The sequence below is a fragment of the Wyeomyia smithii genome, chromosome 1 (assembly GCF_029784165.1).
Source record: "Wyeomyia smithii strain HCP4-BCI-WySm-NY-G18 chromosome 1, ASM2978416v1, whole genome shotgun sequence".
NCBI classification, from domain to species: domain Eukaryota; kingdom Metazoa; phylum Arthropoda; class Insecta; order Diptera; family Culicidae; genus Wyeomyia; species Wyeomyia smithii.
In genome coordinates, this window is record NC_073694.1 from 56,933,957 (window position 1) to 56,949,337 (window position 15,381).

Here is a 15,381-nt window from a genome sequence, read left to right on the forward strand (position 1 = left end):
CATCTTAAAACAATTGTCTTCGGCTAGTAGTTCTCGCGAGTTGGGGAATAGGTACACACGAGTACACACGATGAGAGTAGACGGGAGTGTGTGCATATGATCTCGGGAGTAAATGCGAGCAAGAAAGAACGAGAAATAGCTTGAATAAGGAATTCTCTACTGTGTAAAAGCGGCATTTCCGAGAACCTCACATGAGGTGTTGCATGCCGCTTACGAGCGAGACTAACAACACTGAGTGTACATTTTTGCAACGCGTAGAACTTTTTCTGACATTGAAAATTCGCCAAGGAATCACCGAGGTATTTATCAAGTATGGGTGTTGATTTTGGCGGTTTTTTCCCTGTTGGGTATTAATTTTCTTTGAACTTGCAGCACTCTAGCAGAATTCAATCGAACATTGTGGGTGTGTAGGTCTTGTTAAACCAAGCAACTTTGCAAACTTGCGTTTGAAAGTTTATCTGGATTAACATTTAAAAAGGTCAGATTATTTTCACGCGGATTTTCTCTAAAAGGTTATTTATGCAGATTTTCAAATTAACGTGGTTTTTTACGCAAATTTTTGAGATAAAGCAGTTTATCAAGCGGATTTCTGAATTAACATGGTTTTTTTACGAGGCATGTATCCCCATGCGTAAGAAAACCCAACTGTATTTGAACCTTTTTAATGAATCAATATATTTTTTTTCCTTCAAAAATATAAAAAATTGAGTTGAAGATCCTACTCTGAAAAAAATATAATTTTAAAAACAAAAAATAATTTTAGAAAATATCGGTGATCTCAGATTTTTTTAAATGAAATATTTTAGATAGACAATTTAGTTGCCTAAAACGTTCTATGTGTTGCAAAAATGTACACTTTGACACAAACTCTTGAAATCCGAAACATTTTCGGTGTAGGTTGGTCACACCAAGTTCCCAAGTAATACTAATATAATACTGTTTTCTAGTGAAATGAAACCGGTTATCGAAATTGATTCATTTTCGTAAAGTTCTGGTCATTTAAAATTCGAGAGAATTTTATTTATCTCAATTATTTTGTCTACCCCAGGATATTTTTTGGCGCAACAATTTCGTTGATTTGGATTTTTAGTGGAACTAAAAATTGTATGTTGGGTAACAGATACTTTAAATTTAAACAGTTCCAAGTTAAACTAAACAATTACCAGAGAATTACCAATAGACTGCCGCTATGCATGTCCATCATATTATAAGGGTTAGCAAGCCAAAGAAAATACATTTTATTACAATTTCGTATCATTGCTTTTATGAGATCATGCAAAAAGTTTGGATATTTTTTTGAAGTCCTCCAGTACTAAGTTGTCGAATTCATCTGTTCTTAGGAAACTAAAATCTATAAATACCTTATTAGTTACCATTATTTCCCAGAAACTCAGTGGCACCCGGGGCTAAAGGTTCGCCCGCACCACCCCCAACAATGCTAAATCTTGTCGAATAGCAGCACCCAACGAATATCTAGCGGCAGAAGCAACTCCTGGGGTAGGGTAGGTGAGGTCTCCTTCTTTTGGGTCTCCTCCAGTAACCAGCCGCACTGACTTGTGCTCACCCTTATAATATCGATAATTATCGTTAACGTCAAAAAATTAACGATAATATCGATGACCATCATTTATCGATATTATCGATAAGTATCGATAAGTTTCCCATCACTAGAATTATCATTAAATTCTCTCTATCGACGGTCATTTCACAATCAATATTTGTGTTCTACGTTTTATCTCAAAAAAATAATTCAAAATGTTGAAAACCGCTCTCAGAAGTACAACTTCACTGAGGTTTCTTGTACTTAGTGCAAATAAGGCTGTGTAAGTTCAAAATACAGAACAAACTATGTACCAAAATAATGTTATTTACAATCCGCAGCAATCTCACTTCGCAAAAAAATTTCACATCTATTGGCAAACAAATGATGGATCAACCAGTGCTGGTTCCCTTATGCTCCCCAAACCGGACAACGTTGCGATCGATGTTCATCCAGACACAGGACACCCCAAACCCAGACAGTTTAAAGTTCCTCCCAGGTGTTGCAGTGCTTGAGAAAGGACAAACCATGGACTTTCCTACGCCTGCTGCGTCTCTTCGTAGCCCTTTAGCCAAGCTGTTATTTCGAATCGAAGGCGTCCGGTCGGTCTTCTTTGGATCAGATTTCGTAACAATCTCCAAGCAGGAGGAAGCAGAATGGCGTCTCATTAAGCCGGAGGTTTTTGCGGTGATAATGGATTTTTTCGCCTCTGGTTTACCGGTGGTAACGGACGCAAAACCAACCGGCGACACTCAGATTAATGAAGATGATGATGAAACGGTGCAGATGATCAAAGAATTGTTAGACACGCGAATCAGACCAACCGTGCAAGAGGATGGCGGGGACATCATTTTCATGGGTTTCGATGAAGGAATAGTGAAGCTGAAGATGCAAGGATCCTGTTCGTCTTGTCCAAGCTCGATTATAACACTTAAGAACGGAGTGCAGAACATGTTGCAGTTCTACATTCCCGAAGTCGTTTCGGTCGAGCAGGTTACAGATGAAGTGGATGAAGTCACGGAGAAAGAGTTTGAGAAGTTGGAGAGTAAAATTCAGCAAAAAGAAGAAAAGTGAAGGTGTTATAAATTTAGTACCAGCTGTAAAATATTTTAATTTACGCTTTAATTTAATTGGCTGAAATAAATTTCAGTGAATAACAATGTAGTCTGGTTTGTAAGAAGCTTTAGCGTTACATATATTTTGTCGGCATTATAAAAGCAAACATTTGAGTTGATAAGAAATTATAATGTTGAGGTAAAAAAATACTGGAATGATGTTAACCATTTTCTTTATAATTCATCATCCAAATCGAAATTTTCTGGAGGAAAATCGCCAATTTCAACCGCCTTTACCGCAACAAAGCTTCCATAGTTGGGCGGACACTCGAAGTACCGCTTTCCGTTACAGGTTCCATCGTTCACTCCCAGAGGTTCATCAAACTTGACTCCAAAGAATTGACCAGGCTTGCCGTCTAGTTCACCCTTATACATGACTGTTCCGAGACGAGTCGGATGACCCTTGGTCGTTACTTTGCATCGCGCCCCTAAGCTAGTCTGCTCCAGTTTTTCGAGATCCTCCTGCTCCTGTTTTTTGCGCTCCTCTTCAAGTTTGCGCATTTCTTCCTCGTTATACTTACCCAGTTTGTTCTGTCGAAGGTAATTCCTTAAACTTTCCTGCTTTCGATCGTACTCTTCCTGACTGAGTTCAAATTTTTGTACGTTCTCTTGGACGTAAAGGAAACTGTCTATCACATGCACTCGCATGCCATCCTCGATCGAATAGTAACCCAGTGGTCTTTCATCGTCGTCTAGCCTGCAGACCAGCCGGTCACCTCGATACAGCTCCAGCTTCATTGTGGCCGCTGATCCACCCGTAATTGGTTCCAATTTAAGCTACCGAATGGAAATATTATTAAGCTTAATCGTGACAAATTGGAACACACCCTCTTTACCTTAAATTCGGATATTTTAAGTGATTTACTGTACTTTCGCTCGAACGAAATTGCATCGGTCTGTGAGTTGGAAATATTTATTTTAACAATATCTGACGAACCGCTGAGAATCGTGGTTTCAGTCATTTTGCTTCGGTTTTGAGACACTTTTCTTTATTTCACCGGCAGCAAGCGGAAAACGTGACTAATCTGTTTTTATTCTATTCTGTATCAGCAATTTTTTGGGAACAAAAGCGAATTGAGAATGAAAACAAAACTGAACGCGAAGCCAATGTTGTCAGATATTTTGTTTTTCTTAATCTTTTGAAATGTAGTTCTAAAAATTTTATTTCGATTTATAGGATTAATTTGTCTTACACGCTCGTCTCATCATTTATTTATGCAGTAGTTCTTTTATTGATGCATTGAATCATCAGCTTTGAATTTGTTTTGTGTTTTTGGAATCAAACTGAATGTATCTAGTTTTTCGGCTGCGATTATTGAACGCAGCACATTTGAACATCTGCTGGAGGTCAAATAATTATCAGTCGCAGCTACGAAGTGAAAGAATATAACGTAACATGACGGCACCCAAAATAGAGCTTTCTCTTTTAAACCTCATCACCTTCTTTTAAGACATTCATGGGGTTTTATAAAAATTTACATGAAATTATCGATCAATATTAGAAGTACAAAAATGAATTTTATTTTTCAATTTATCTTTAAATTTACGAATAAATATATTGTGACGGTCAATTGGTTCCTAAAGTTTTACACGGTTTTATAATTTTCATATCAGCTGAAATAGTGCAGCTTTCTGTGCAAAACATGTTTTTTTTTAAATGTTGATCGTTGTCCTTCAAATTTTAAATAAACAATAAAAAACTGCTCGAAATGCCTCGAATGACAGTTCTCTCATATACAGTACATGGGCGAACTGTCATTTAAGAAATTTCGAAAAGCTTTCTATTCTTCGTCTAAAAATCGAAGGAAAACGGTAAACTTTTTTTTTTAAATCACGTTTTGCTCTGAAAATGTGGCTTTCTTTTGAAGATAATTAAGAACTGGAATAGCTTTAGGTCCCAATTGAATGATTCGACATAACAAACATAAAATTTTACTCAACTACCAGCTACAAGACGCCTTCTTCCAGGCCCAGATTTAGGGAGAGGGCAAATGCCCCGGGCCCCCCGATTGCTACGCCCCACTTCATGATCCAAATCTTCCTCTCCAGCAGTGAAGGTTGGTGGAACTTCTTTTGATTGAGATTCGTAGCCATTCGTTACGGCATTTTTTATCGTAGTCACGGAACCTTTCGAAGCTTCCCGGTACAACTTTCCCTCGCGCACCTCTGTCACAGCTCTTTCGGAATTGTTTGCCGTATATTTATGCTTGTTTTCTTCTACAAAATGCTGAAAACAATGATGAAAGTTCAACAATATTTGCATGATACACACGCTGTACGGATTTCGATTCAAGCGTTTAACAAGGATCAAAATCCGTACGGCACAGTTTTTGATGAATAAGTACAATTTGCACTATTTACCAGACAATATACAGCTCGAAAATGACAAAGACTTACCTTTTCAATCGATTTCAAAAAGATTCACAGAGTAAAAACACTTATATCCCACTTGAAAAACGTTTTTATCTGAAGAGCGTTTTCTTAGTGAAATCTCTAACGATGCGACGAAATGACAACTGTAACCGATACACGATTGATTTTTTATTTTTAATATTTTTAATTCATGGCCTACTGGCGCATAGCTCAATTTAACAGAAAGCCAACAGTTCAACGGACATGTACATGTAACTTTCATATGAATTTTCATTTTTATAATGCTTAAAACTGAAGAAAAACATCAAGGTGTACGGATTTCGATACTGTACGGGTTTCGATCCAGCACGGTACTACTTCTGGCAAAAGTTCTACGGACTCGATACTATTGCCGTTAGGTGAAATGTGCTGCTTCTCTTTTTGATCCCGCCTACGCTCTGACTGCTTTATATAATTAATTCGGCTATAAAGCTTACCAGTAGGGTTGCCACGACTTATTGCTTTTGGCATGTAATACGTGTCCTATCAGAAAATAAAAAAAAAGTCATCGATATGATCATACTCACATAAGATGCAGATATGGGCTTGTGTAAAAATTACATATCGCAATATTTTGTAATCTGTTTTTTTTACAAATTGTTGTGCAATCGTGCTCAATGCTTTTTATTTTAGAATTTCGTTTGTGCAAATCCTTAGTTACGCGTTATTGTTAAGGGTGGGGGTGGTATTGACAAATGTTATGAATTGTTACAAAAGAATGAGGGTTCGTAAAAATGGCAATTTTTGCATTCCAAAGATCGTTTTGCTATATGCGAAAGAATTTTAAAGACTGATTGAGAATCTCAATCTTCGTGAGACAACCGAAACGAAATATCACGGTGATGCCTCATATTTACATGCATTGTTTTGATATTCTCACTATCATATCTTATTCATCATTACCTTTTTGAAGTAGAATACTTCTCTCAGGAAGTTCGGCTACATAGGGATGTGAAATGAAAATCTAAAACCGAAAAAAGTGAAAAATATGTCCAATTTCAAATGCTAATAAATCGGTTAGTATTCGATGGATTTTCTTCGTTCATCTAGCAATAGATTGGAAAATCTTCTAAGATTCTACCCGAAATAAGATACTTGTAATTTTATTATTCACACTATTGTACTATTGAAAACAGTCAAGCCTTGTCAAAACGAAAAATTCGACCTCTGATTGGTCGTTATATGCTTGCTTCCCAAGCACAGTCGACAGGATCATATACCTTGCAATTGAAAACATGCTATTTGGCCTATATAAGAGCTTGTTTCAGCCGGAGCCGCTCATAATAGTTCTAGAAAGCGACAACAGCAGTCGTCCTTCCTTAGCAGCAGCACTAGCCCTGTGGTTGGTCACCACGTCTCAGGAGCAGCGCGGTTTTTCTCAGCGTGTGTCGCCAGACAGCCATTATTCCCCTCGTATTGGGGCAGCATGAAGATTGCCATCAGGAAATCCAATTTTTAACATCAAAATGCCTTTTTTCAAGGCAAATAAACAAGTCATTGAAAGTTAATAATTTTTGTCAACGCAAGCAAGCATTTTGTGTTGCATCCTAGCAATTTAAATTTGTCGCACTCGTCTAATTTACTGAATGTGAAATAGCTTCCACAGTGCATGTTGTCCGTGTATCTTAATTCCCCCAATGTTAGGGCAGCTCAAAGGTTGTAATTAGCAACCGATTTTGAACCGCAAAATGCTTTTTTCAAGGCAAATAAAAAAATAATTGAAGGGTAATAATTTTCTGGCATCAACACAAGCAGACATTCTGAGCGGGATGCAATCAAATTCTGTTGTAGTTGTCTAATTTTTACTTTATTTAGTAAACCCCCCACTGTAGGGGCAGCGCAAAGGCTGCGATCAGCATAAACGACATTGAATAATAAACTGCCCTGTTAGAACGCATTCACAAAAGCAGTTAGTTCGACTGTGCAGAGCTAATATGAAGTCGATTCAATCAATCAGCAGTAACAGAATTTCGTCGTCTCCCAGTTGCCAAGTTGCAACATGATGCAACACGCAACAGCGAGCAAACGAAATCGCTTGATGTTACAAACCGCAATAAGATACGGGTTAAAAACGTTGCGTGTGTGAAAGCACCATCGGTGTTTATTCGCTGGATACAAAAATCAAATGCGAATTCTCGCCAAACATGTGAAAAGGGCCCATGTGCCTTATGTATACAAGCCAAATTTTCTCGTTTTTTGATTAATACAAGCGAAATCTGCCCTTAATAATATGATTTATTGATAAAAGAATTTACTCTCAATCAAACAATCTTATTTGTACGGGTAGATTAAGCTTGTATCAATCGAAAAACGTAAAATTGTGGCTTGTTTACATATGGCACATGGGCCTTTTTCACATGTTTAGCGAGAATTGTGGAATAATTCGTCTAAAGAACATAAGGAAATGGTAAACCTCAACTGAAAGGCGTGACCTATTACGCAGCACCCTTCGGCTATAAAAGAGTGTTTCTGGGAAAACTAGCTACATTCATCAGTCGGATGGTGAGCTGGATGGACCGTCCACAACGTTGACAGCAGATATCAGCACTCAGCAGTAACAGAGGATAGCAGCGGGTTGCGCCTGTGGCTGCCTTCAAATTAAACAAATCACTTGCCCTGTGGTTGGTCACCACGTCTCAGGCCTCTGCCAGGCTGACTTTCGTACGATAGCGGCGGTATTAGCGGTTGATGCATTTGCCAACACTTACTCTAGTACAGCCGTGTCTAATTTTCAATGTGAAAACACCTTTCTATTGTGTTGGCCGTGCGCATTAGGCCTCTGCCAGGCTAAACGCGAAAAGCGGCCCAACCGATTCGCTCGGCCGTAGGTTAATGTACAGTCGTAAGTAGAGCTGTGTAAAAGTATTCTACTTCAACCTTGCGGTCGTGGCTTTGCACACAACCCTCCTGTGATTTTTTTTCTTCGTAAATAATCCCACGATAACGTCGCTCAAATCATCGACTGCCTCGGCCGATGTCTTACGGTTCAGAGTTAAATGGTATCTTGCTACGGTATCGACAACGAGCTTTCTACCGGCATCGGACAGGCTATGCGTTTCAGCTGTCTGCAACAACTGTTTGACTGTTTGCCGTAAATAGATTGTTTTAAAAGCTGCTTCAATAAATCAGGAGTGAGCCGACAAAATGAAGGAATCAAAATCGGTGCGCTTTCTTCTTGTGGAGCTTCGCAGCTGATGCTTGAATGCGAGGCACGACCAGCACTTGGATACGGCTCGTTTGATGGATCATTGTCGTCTTTCTGATTACTGTTAAGTGCTCTTGTATTCTAGAAATAGAAGCAGAGAGAAAGTGTTAAAGCTTTCAAGTTCATCTGGTATTTTTTAAATACCTCGTAGTGAAGTGTTATGTCTTCACAAGAAAGCGCTACGAGGTCTTCGCTTTCTTCGTCAAGATCTTGTGATGTGTTCTGAAAAACAGGAAAAGCATTAGATCATACACTTTCAAGCTCTTCCACATGAGAATATTTGACGCACCTGTTTCAATCTCGTTACTGTACTGAGGTCAAGACACTCTGTTGAGCTAGGAGGCGGACCTTTGGTTATAAATATACCTTCCTCGGTTTCAGAATCCTAGAAAAGAGAAATAGTCAAATATTTATAAACATGGCATTACAAAAATAGTGAAAGCTCATATACTTCTGTTGGTTGCTCGGCTTGTGGATGATTCTCAACGCCCGCATGAATCGAATCTGCCTTTTCCGAAACTAGTGTCACGTTATGTAGATCCTATAGCGTAGAAACGGAAAACATACAGTGTTTCCAATATTTTAGCTTCAAAATGGATACTTACATTTCGCTTGCGGCAGCTTACTATCCAGGACCATAACTGTCGCGTGTCAACCTCTGGTGTACTCCGAGTGAGGTCAACAGCTCCTCTTCCGTGAATTTTAGTAGCTGGATTGTAGTGGTTTTCGCTCCTGCAAAGAAAATTCCATTTTAGTTCATTGTGTTGCCTTGAGATCATCTTTCGTAGCAACTTACGTCGGAATAATTCCAGATTGACTCCTGGTGCACCTTTCAACAAATCCGCAATTAGCTTTAGTTCGTCGATAGTGGTGGACGCCATTTTTGCTTTTACATATGCCTTTCTTATAACTTTTTCACTCAAGCAGCACCAATGAATTTCATAAGGCATTGCAATGAAAATCCAATGTATGACGTAAGAAAATTGCACATAGGTGTAAAAAAAATCCTGGGTAGCGTATGTAATTCATGTTTGCCGTATGAATTCTCAGTTTTCCCTAATTTTGCTATTTCATAGAGCGAGCCTTATGAATTTTGCTAGTCCAGTTACCTGGGTGTATGAATAAAAAAGTTTACTTTGCTTCCTCCATAACACAGACCCATAAGATTTGCACGGGATGAGTAGAGCAAACGATTTCATTTATACGACTCAAGCAAGATACGATTTAATATTTCTAATACATTAAAGCGATCTGGCAGCTCTGTTTTCTCAGCTTTCGCTCTTTTGTATTTTCAAAAGCTGTCAAGTTGGTTTGGTTTCACTTTCGCTGTTAACGTTGTGCACGTTTGTTTTTTCCATAAACAACGTCCAAAACGTGCGTGAATTGCCGTAAATAAAAGGCTGTAAATATTTGATATCGTGAATCGTGGTACATTTTTCACGTTAAACAATGTTGTGCCCTGAGGTGTGGAGATTTCAGGCACCTGCACATGAAATCATACAAAAAACCGGGAATGTTGACCTTAGTAAGCAACGGTGTGATGCCCTGGAGAAAGGGATACAATCACATCACTTTAATCAGATGGTGAGTTTTTATATTTCTGAATGTACTTAACATCAACTACACAGAAATATACTTAATCGCAATATACTAATAAATAACCAAAACAAATTAATCGGTCGCCTCTAGATGAACGTTATATCTAATCTAAATATAGAAAAGCTTTTTAGCCACACGTTCGAAAATAAATTTCCCTCTCTGGCTAGCACAGAACATCTACCGTAACCATTGCGCAACGCCGCCGGTTAGCTAAACTTACTCTCTGCGGCTTGAAGCTGCATCTTGCTCACCGCTAACCACGATATACCACGCTAGCTGCAGCAGAGTCTTAGTCAAGTGAGAGAGATTCTGTCATTGATTTTCACACTTCTCAGATAACGATCATCCTCCCAGACGTCAGCAATATTCCAGTTTCCCTGGAAACTGTCCTAGCCGATAGCGATCACTACTTGGTGCGTAATTTACCGCTGCAGACCTTAGTTGCGCGATCTTTCATCGAAGCGTTCGTGAAGAGAGGTAAGAATTTGGCGTGTTGGAAGCTTACTTTCAGAAAAAAAAATGCTTCTGATAATTCATTTCAGGAAGCTTCTACGCAGTTTCTTTTCAAACTCAATTGGACACGGACGATTGTGTGGCTGTAACGCCCACCGGTATCCTGATACTACACTTGAATAAGGAAACCTACCAATCGCTAGGGCTCGAGGGTAAAATATCTCAGTACGCTCGCAAAAGAAACAGTAAATACGGTAAGTGTTTACCCTTACAAAATGATTGTTATGCAAGGAAGTAGTTCGGAGGAGGTTTTGGGAGGGATTTGGAAAATGGAATTTTATCAAAAATAATATAATTGTATAGAAACTGTTGCAAACGTCTCATGAAAGGTGCTTCAACAGAAAGTACCTGCAAGCGCTCAAAACCCCTTTCTAGAAATTAACTTCCTTGAAAGAGCAAACTTCCCAGCGTGAGTAACTGAACGCCATTTCCTGCAGCGAAACGATATGCCTAAGCTTGGTCAGCCGGTTCGGCTAGAGCTGCTAGCCTTGAAACAGACCGCCACGCGGCTGTGCCAGATCGCTGATATGTTAATGCCGATAATGCTCGTCAGCAAGCAGGACAATAATGAGTCTCGAAAACTTCTCAAATCAATCGTATTCGAGCTGCGCGATGACTTCGACCATTGCATTCCGAGTCACCTGTTTGACGAAATGGGAACGGAATTAATTCGCCAGATCATGGAGCTGATCGACCGCGTCAAACAGGCACTGGATATTCGCGCATCGATGGCGAAGTTTCTATGCCAGGTGAATGTGGCTATTGCGATGTCCGAAGTTTTATTATCACGAAAACTTCGTGTTCTTCAAATCGAACTGATGCCGAAGATGATGCGCCATGTGTTCTATTCAAGGATGAATGATCTGAAAGGTCTGCGTTACCTGAGCTTGGGATCGATGAGCGGGGGATGGAAAACGAGTGACATGGAAAGCACTATCATTAAGGGCGTGGCGACAATGAAGCATCTCAAGGCGCTGACATTAAATTACGACTGCACGGATGGAGTTTTACGAGCCTTAACGAAAAGCTGCCCTAACTTGGAGTATGTAGATTTTTCTAATTCCAAATGTGTTACCAACGATAGCATAGATATCCTTGCTAAACTCAAAAATCTAAAGGTTGTAATACTGACGAGAACACAGGTCACAATTTCTGGAATGATTGAGTTGCTGATAAAAGCTAAAAATCTCACCGACATCGGCCGCTATGATGATCTTGGCAGATGTCTTGAGTTCATCGATCAGAACTATCCACAAATTAGTAATCTGAAGCTACGAAAGTTTGAGACTCGCTTTGCGACAACTCGCCACATTCAGCTGTTAGCAGAGCTTTGTCCCGATGTAAATTACGTGTCACTCTTCCACAACACATTGTTGATAGATCTGATGTCTCTGATAGCACTCAATAGCCTTTCCGAGCTGTATTTATTGTCCTGTGATTTCTTCGCCGATCAAGTTCGTGACGTGCTACAAGTGAAGGGATGTAATCTAACCCACTTACATCTGGAACACGTGGAGCAGATTGATATGAACGCTCTCATATACATTAGTCAATACTGTCCAGATTTAAAAACCCTATCGCTGTACAATTGTGTACTAATTCCGTCGACTTCTCTGTATACCAGACGGTACGCCATACCCCCATTCATGAATCTAGAGCGCCTGTCTTTCGTTAGTCAATGTCCTCCGAAGCATTTGGAGTTTATTTTGGCTACGGCTCTGAAGATCAGATTCATCCAACTGGGAACCCAGGTGTACACCAGCGACGAGATGTTTGAGAAGATTTTCCTTCGTAATCCTCTCCAATATCTGGAGGACATTCGGATCATCAATTCGGAAGAACTTACGATCGAAACGGCATATCGGCTGATCGAGAGGTGTCCCAATCTCGTTCTGCTGAATGAAATTGAGTGCTGGAAGAGAGTCAAAGAGTACGAAATCGTGCAGCTGCGACAAATGATCCGCGAAAAGAACTTCGCTGTGCGTACAGCACCCCTCAGACAATACGCGCAGGAGTAAAACGAGATGGTTTGGAATTATACATACCTTTGAACATAGTTCGACGCACCTGATAAACGACTGTTTACGTCTACCGTAAAAAGGCAGAAACTGAAATGATTTTAGCTGATCTAAATAATGGAGAGTTGAAGATTGTTGATTTGGTAATACAAATACACAAATCTTAACTCAAAATACACCGCAATAAGATTGACACGATAAAAAAAATTGTTTGTGTTTGATAAAATATAAGATTGATATGAACTTTTTACAAATCTGCGGTAAAGTTTTGAATTATTTTCTCGAAAAGAAAGTTACAAAAAAAAACGAACCTTCGCTAAAAACATCAAATTATACAATCCTTTGATACTACCTTGATAACATCCTCTGCAATGTCTTCCAGTGGTACAAATCAATTTGAAAACGCTTCGAACGGATACAAAACACTACAACCGCATTCGTGAATGCTTGGGACGTGAATCGCTTGGCCGATTTAGTCTACAAATCACATGGACGCCACCGAACAGCGATAATATTTGCCCGTCATCCGTGGCGAAACATTTTGCTGATCTCGGTACGCAGGATGACTATTCCGATGTGACGGTAGAGTTAATGCCTACGTTAGTGAAAACTCATCTGGAGTATGGTTTGAAAATACCCTCGTTTAGTCTGAACGAGAACATGGACCAGGAATTATGCAGTACAGGTGAGTTAATTGAGTACATGGGCATGCTGGCGCTTTCTTGCGATACCGAAGGAGACGAGTATCTCAATTCATACGATTTTTGCGGACAACGCGTGGAGGTTGGAAATGCCAAAGTTCTCCACTGGAAGGGTTTCTTTACGACCGCGCATGTGCGATCAATTTTCAGACAAATCATAGCGACTTTGTTGGCGGAAAGTCACGTGCCATGGATGGGAATGTACGTGCACGGTTTTTCACATAGTCCAATCAGCTTCGGAATGCGTGAGCATTATTTTCACACCAACGGGGACAATTCGTACACGATAGTCGTTAACCCGAAGGGAGAATATCTTTGGTACCAACTGGTTGATAACAGCAAACTGCCGAAATAAATGCAAAAACCAACCTCTATTTTTTTTTTGCTTTCGATGATGACTAATCTACATTACCGACGTCTGGTTTTTAGTACAGTTCGAGTCGACTGTCAAACGAAACAGAACAAAAGTAAATAAAACCGAATTGATTTGTTTTGTATTTGTCACCAATTAAACTGGATCAGGTGACGGGAAAGAAAACCAGTTTGAAGGTGATAAATACAATGACGCCGGATCCGAAGGAAAAGAATCCGAAGTTAAACCCTCCGCCAGAGGAAATGTCTGCTGGAAGCAGTCAGGACGAGCAGACATCCGGTGAGGAAAACGAGGATGAGGACATCGAGGTTTCGCTGGATGGTACGGTATATTCATAGCTTAACAAAAAAAGCGTACTAAGCGAACGGATCTGTGCCTTTTTCTAGAGTTTGATTCGGTCAACAATTATTTGGACTCGCTCAACTCGGCATTGGACATGATCGAGCAACGAAATGACGATTTAAAGGCACAGCTGCTGAACCTGCTTCAGTCCAATCGGGAAATTCGGCAATCAATGCAGGAAGAGTACGCCAAAGGCAATGATGGTTCGGAAACGAACGGAAAAACTGAGGATGCTATGGAACATTAGGGGAAAATGTGGGTATTTTAGTGTTGTGTTTAAGAGGGTAATGTTTCATTCCGTTACATTTGAAGTATTGGTCATAGACTTCCCAAAAAACGGGATAATTTGTAAAAAAAAGGTAGTGTAGGTGTTTTAAATAAAATATTCATGTTACACTATAACTTATTGCTATTAGATAGTATTGACCAGGGAATATTCGGAGTGTTAAGACGTTGAGACAAAAAAATTTTGAAGTTCATGTTAACATAGTTCAACTTTCGAACGCAGATTCATAACAGTTTAATGTAAAACTGCGTTACAACTTATGCTCTACCTCGTGATCAGCAGCATATAGCATCAACATTTTGAATTGTTCGGTTTTTAACTTTTCCATCAGTTTCACGTTTTCCCGATTGGACTTCAAATGGTCCAATACCGTCTGACCTCTGGTCAGCTGTCCTGTTAATTCTATATCAACATGAAAATTTTCCGAACTTTCCACTATATCCGGATCGACGAAAACAGCAGCCAAAAATGCATCACACGGTCTCCAGAATGGTCGCCCAGCAAAGATCTTGCCCTCTGCCTGGTTTAAAAGCTGAACAGCTCGGTTGCTCGTATTGCCAAGCACTTTAATTCGCCATTCCATCGGTATGGTCTTCTGCTCCGACAAACATGTCTCCCAGGGAAGTAACGTGATGGGACACTGCACGTTATTGAACACAATGTGAGCCGCTTCCGGATCGGACCAAAAGTTAAACTCCGCAGACTTTGATACGTTGCCCATGCCATACCGGTTTCCACCCATGATGTACAACTCGCGTATCTTGCTGCGAATTTCTGGGTAGAGTTTTATACACAGAGCTAGATTAGTCAGTGGCCCAATGAAAACTAGCGACATTGCGCCTGCCTCACTCTGAATTCGACGATATAGCTCGTTTACCGCATGTTCTGGTTTTATCAAACTCTCATCAACCGTATCGTTTAAATCTAAATCGGCGAATCCATCAATTCCGTGAAATGGTTTCTCTCGAAATGGTACGGCCGTGACTATTGGCTCCGTAGCACCTTTGTACACTGGGACATCTAGACGTCCGATCGCTGTTAACATTCGAAGTACGTTTCGGGCTCCGTGTGTAACATCCGTGTTACCATGAGTGCAAGTTATTGCGTCGACCTTGAATCTGTATTTCTTCTCGCATTTCAACAGCAGCAGAAGCGCCCATGCGTCATCTGTTCCAACATCAACGTCTATAATTACTCGGCGCATTTCACTGTTGGCCATGATGTTCTGATAATAACTGCTTGGATTTTTCTTTGTGAATAGCAACTATAACTAGTCG

General features: G+C 40.0%; 5 protein-coding genes across 6 annotated transcripts; 3 read left to right on the forward strand and 2 right to left on the reverse strand.

Moving 5' to 3' along the window:
- Positions 1-1,657: 1,657 nt before the first annotated feature.
- On the forward strand, positions 1,658-2,704 carry LOC129718060 (NFU1 iron-sulfur cluster scaffold homolog, mitochondrial-like). The gene is made up of 2 exons (XM_055668470.1): positions 1,658-1,823; positions 1,882-2,704. The coding sequence occupies exons 1-2, from the start codon at positions 1,756-1,758 to the stop codon at positions 2,612-2,614; spliced, it is 801 nt and encodes a 266-aa protein (XP_055524445.1). The 5' UTR covers positions 1,658-1,755; the 3' UTR covers positions 2,615-2,704.
- A 1-nt stretch (position 2,705) lies between these two features.
- On the reverse strand, positions 2,706-3,748 carry LOC129718062 (tubulin-folding cofactor B). The gene is made up of 2 exons (XM_055668471.1): positions 3,492-3,748; positions 2,706-3,432 (listed from the first exon to the last, which is right to left on the reverse strand). Exons 1-2 carry the CDS (start codon positions 3,615-3,617, stop codon positions 2,830-2,832), a joined length of 729 nt encoding a protein of 242 aa, XP_055524446.1. The 5' UTR covers positions 3,618-3,748; the 3' UTR covers positions 2,706-2,829.
- A 5,835-nt stretch (positions 3,749-9,583) lies between these two features.
- LOC129723557 (ribonuclease P protein subunit p40-like) lies at positions 9,584-13,471 on the forward strand. Of its 2 annotated transcripts, XM_055677869.1 has the most exons (4): positions 9,584-9,856; positions 10,207-10,348; positions 10,414-10,578; positions 12,785-13,471. In XM_055677869.1, exons 1-4 carry the CDS (start codon positions 9,722-9,724, stop codon positions 13,456-13,458), a joined length of 1,116 nt encoding a protein of 371 aa, XP_055533844.1. In that variant the 5' UTR covers positions 9,584-9,721; the 3' UTR covers positions 13,459-13,471. The 2 variants fall into 2 exon arrangements, with proteins under 2 accessions (XP_055533844.1, XP_055533836.1); XM_055677861.1 differs by lacking the exons at positions 9,584-9,856; positions 10,207-10,348; positions 12,785-13,471 and adding an exon at positions 10,822-12,656 and having other exon boundaries at positions 10,437-10,578.
- Positions 13,472-13,557: 86 nt separating this feature from the next.
- Positions 13,558-14,220, forward strand: LOC129723604 (UPF0184 protein AAEL002161). Its single transcript, XM_055677933.1, has 2 exons — positions 13,558-13,797; positions 13,863-14,220. Exons 1-2 carry the CDS (start codon positions 13,665-13,667, stop codon positions 14,063-14,065), a joined length of 336 nt encoding a protein of 111 aa, XP_055533908.1. The 5' UTR covers positions 13,558-13,664; the 3' UTR covers positions 14,066-14,220.
- A 19-nt stretch (positions 14,221-14,239) lies between these two features.
- Positions 14,240-15,323, reverse strand: LOC129723576 (nucleoside hydrolase-like). The gene has a single exon (XM_055677893.1). It carries the CDS (start codon positions 15,321-15,323, stop codon positions 14,355-14,357), a length of 969 nt encoding a protein of 322 aa, XP_055533868.1. The 3' UTR covers positions 14,240-14,354.
- Between the last annotated feature and the right edge of the window lie 58 nt (positions 15,324-15,381).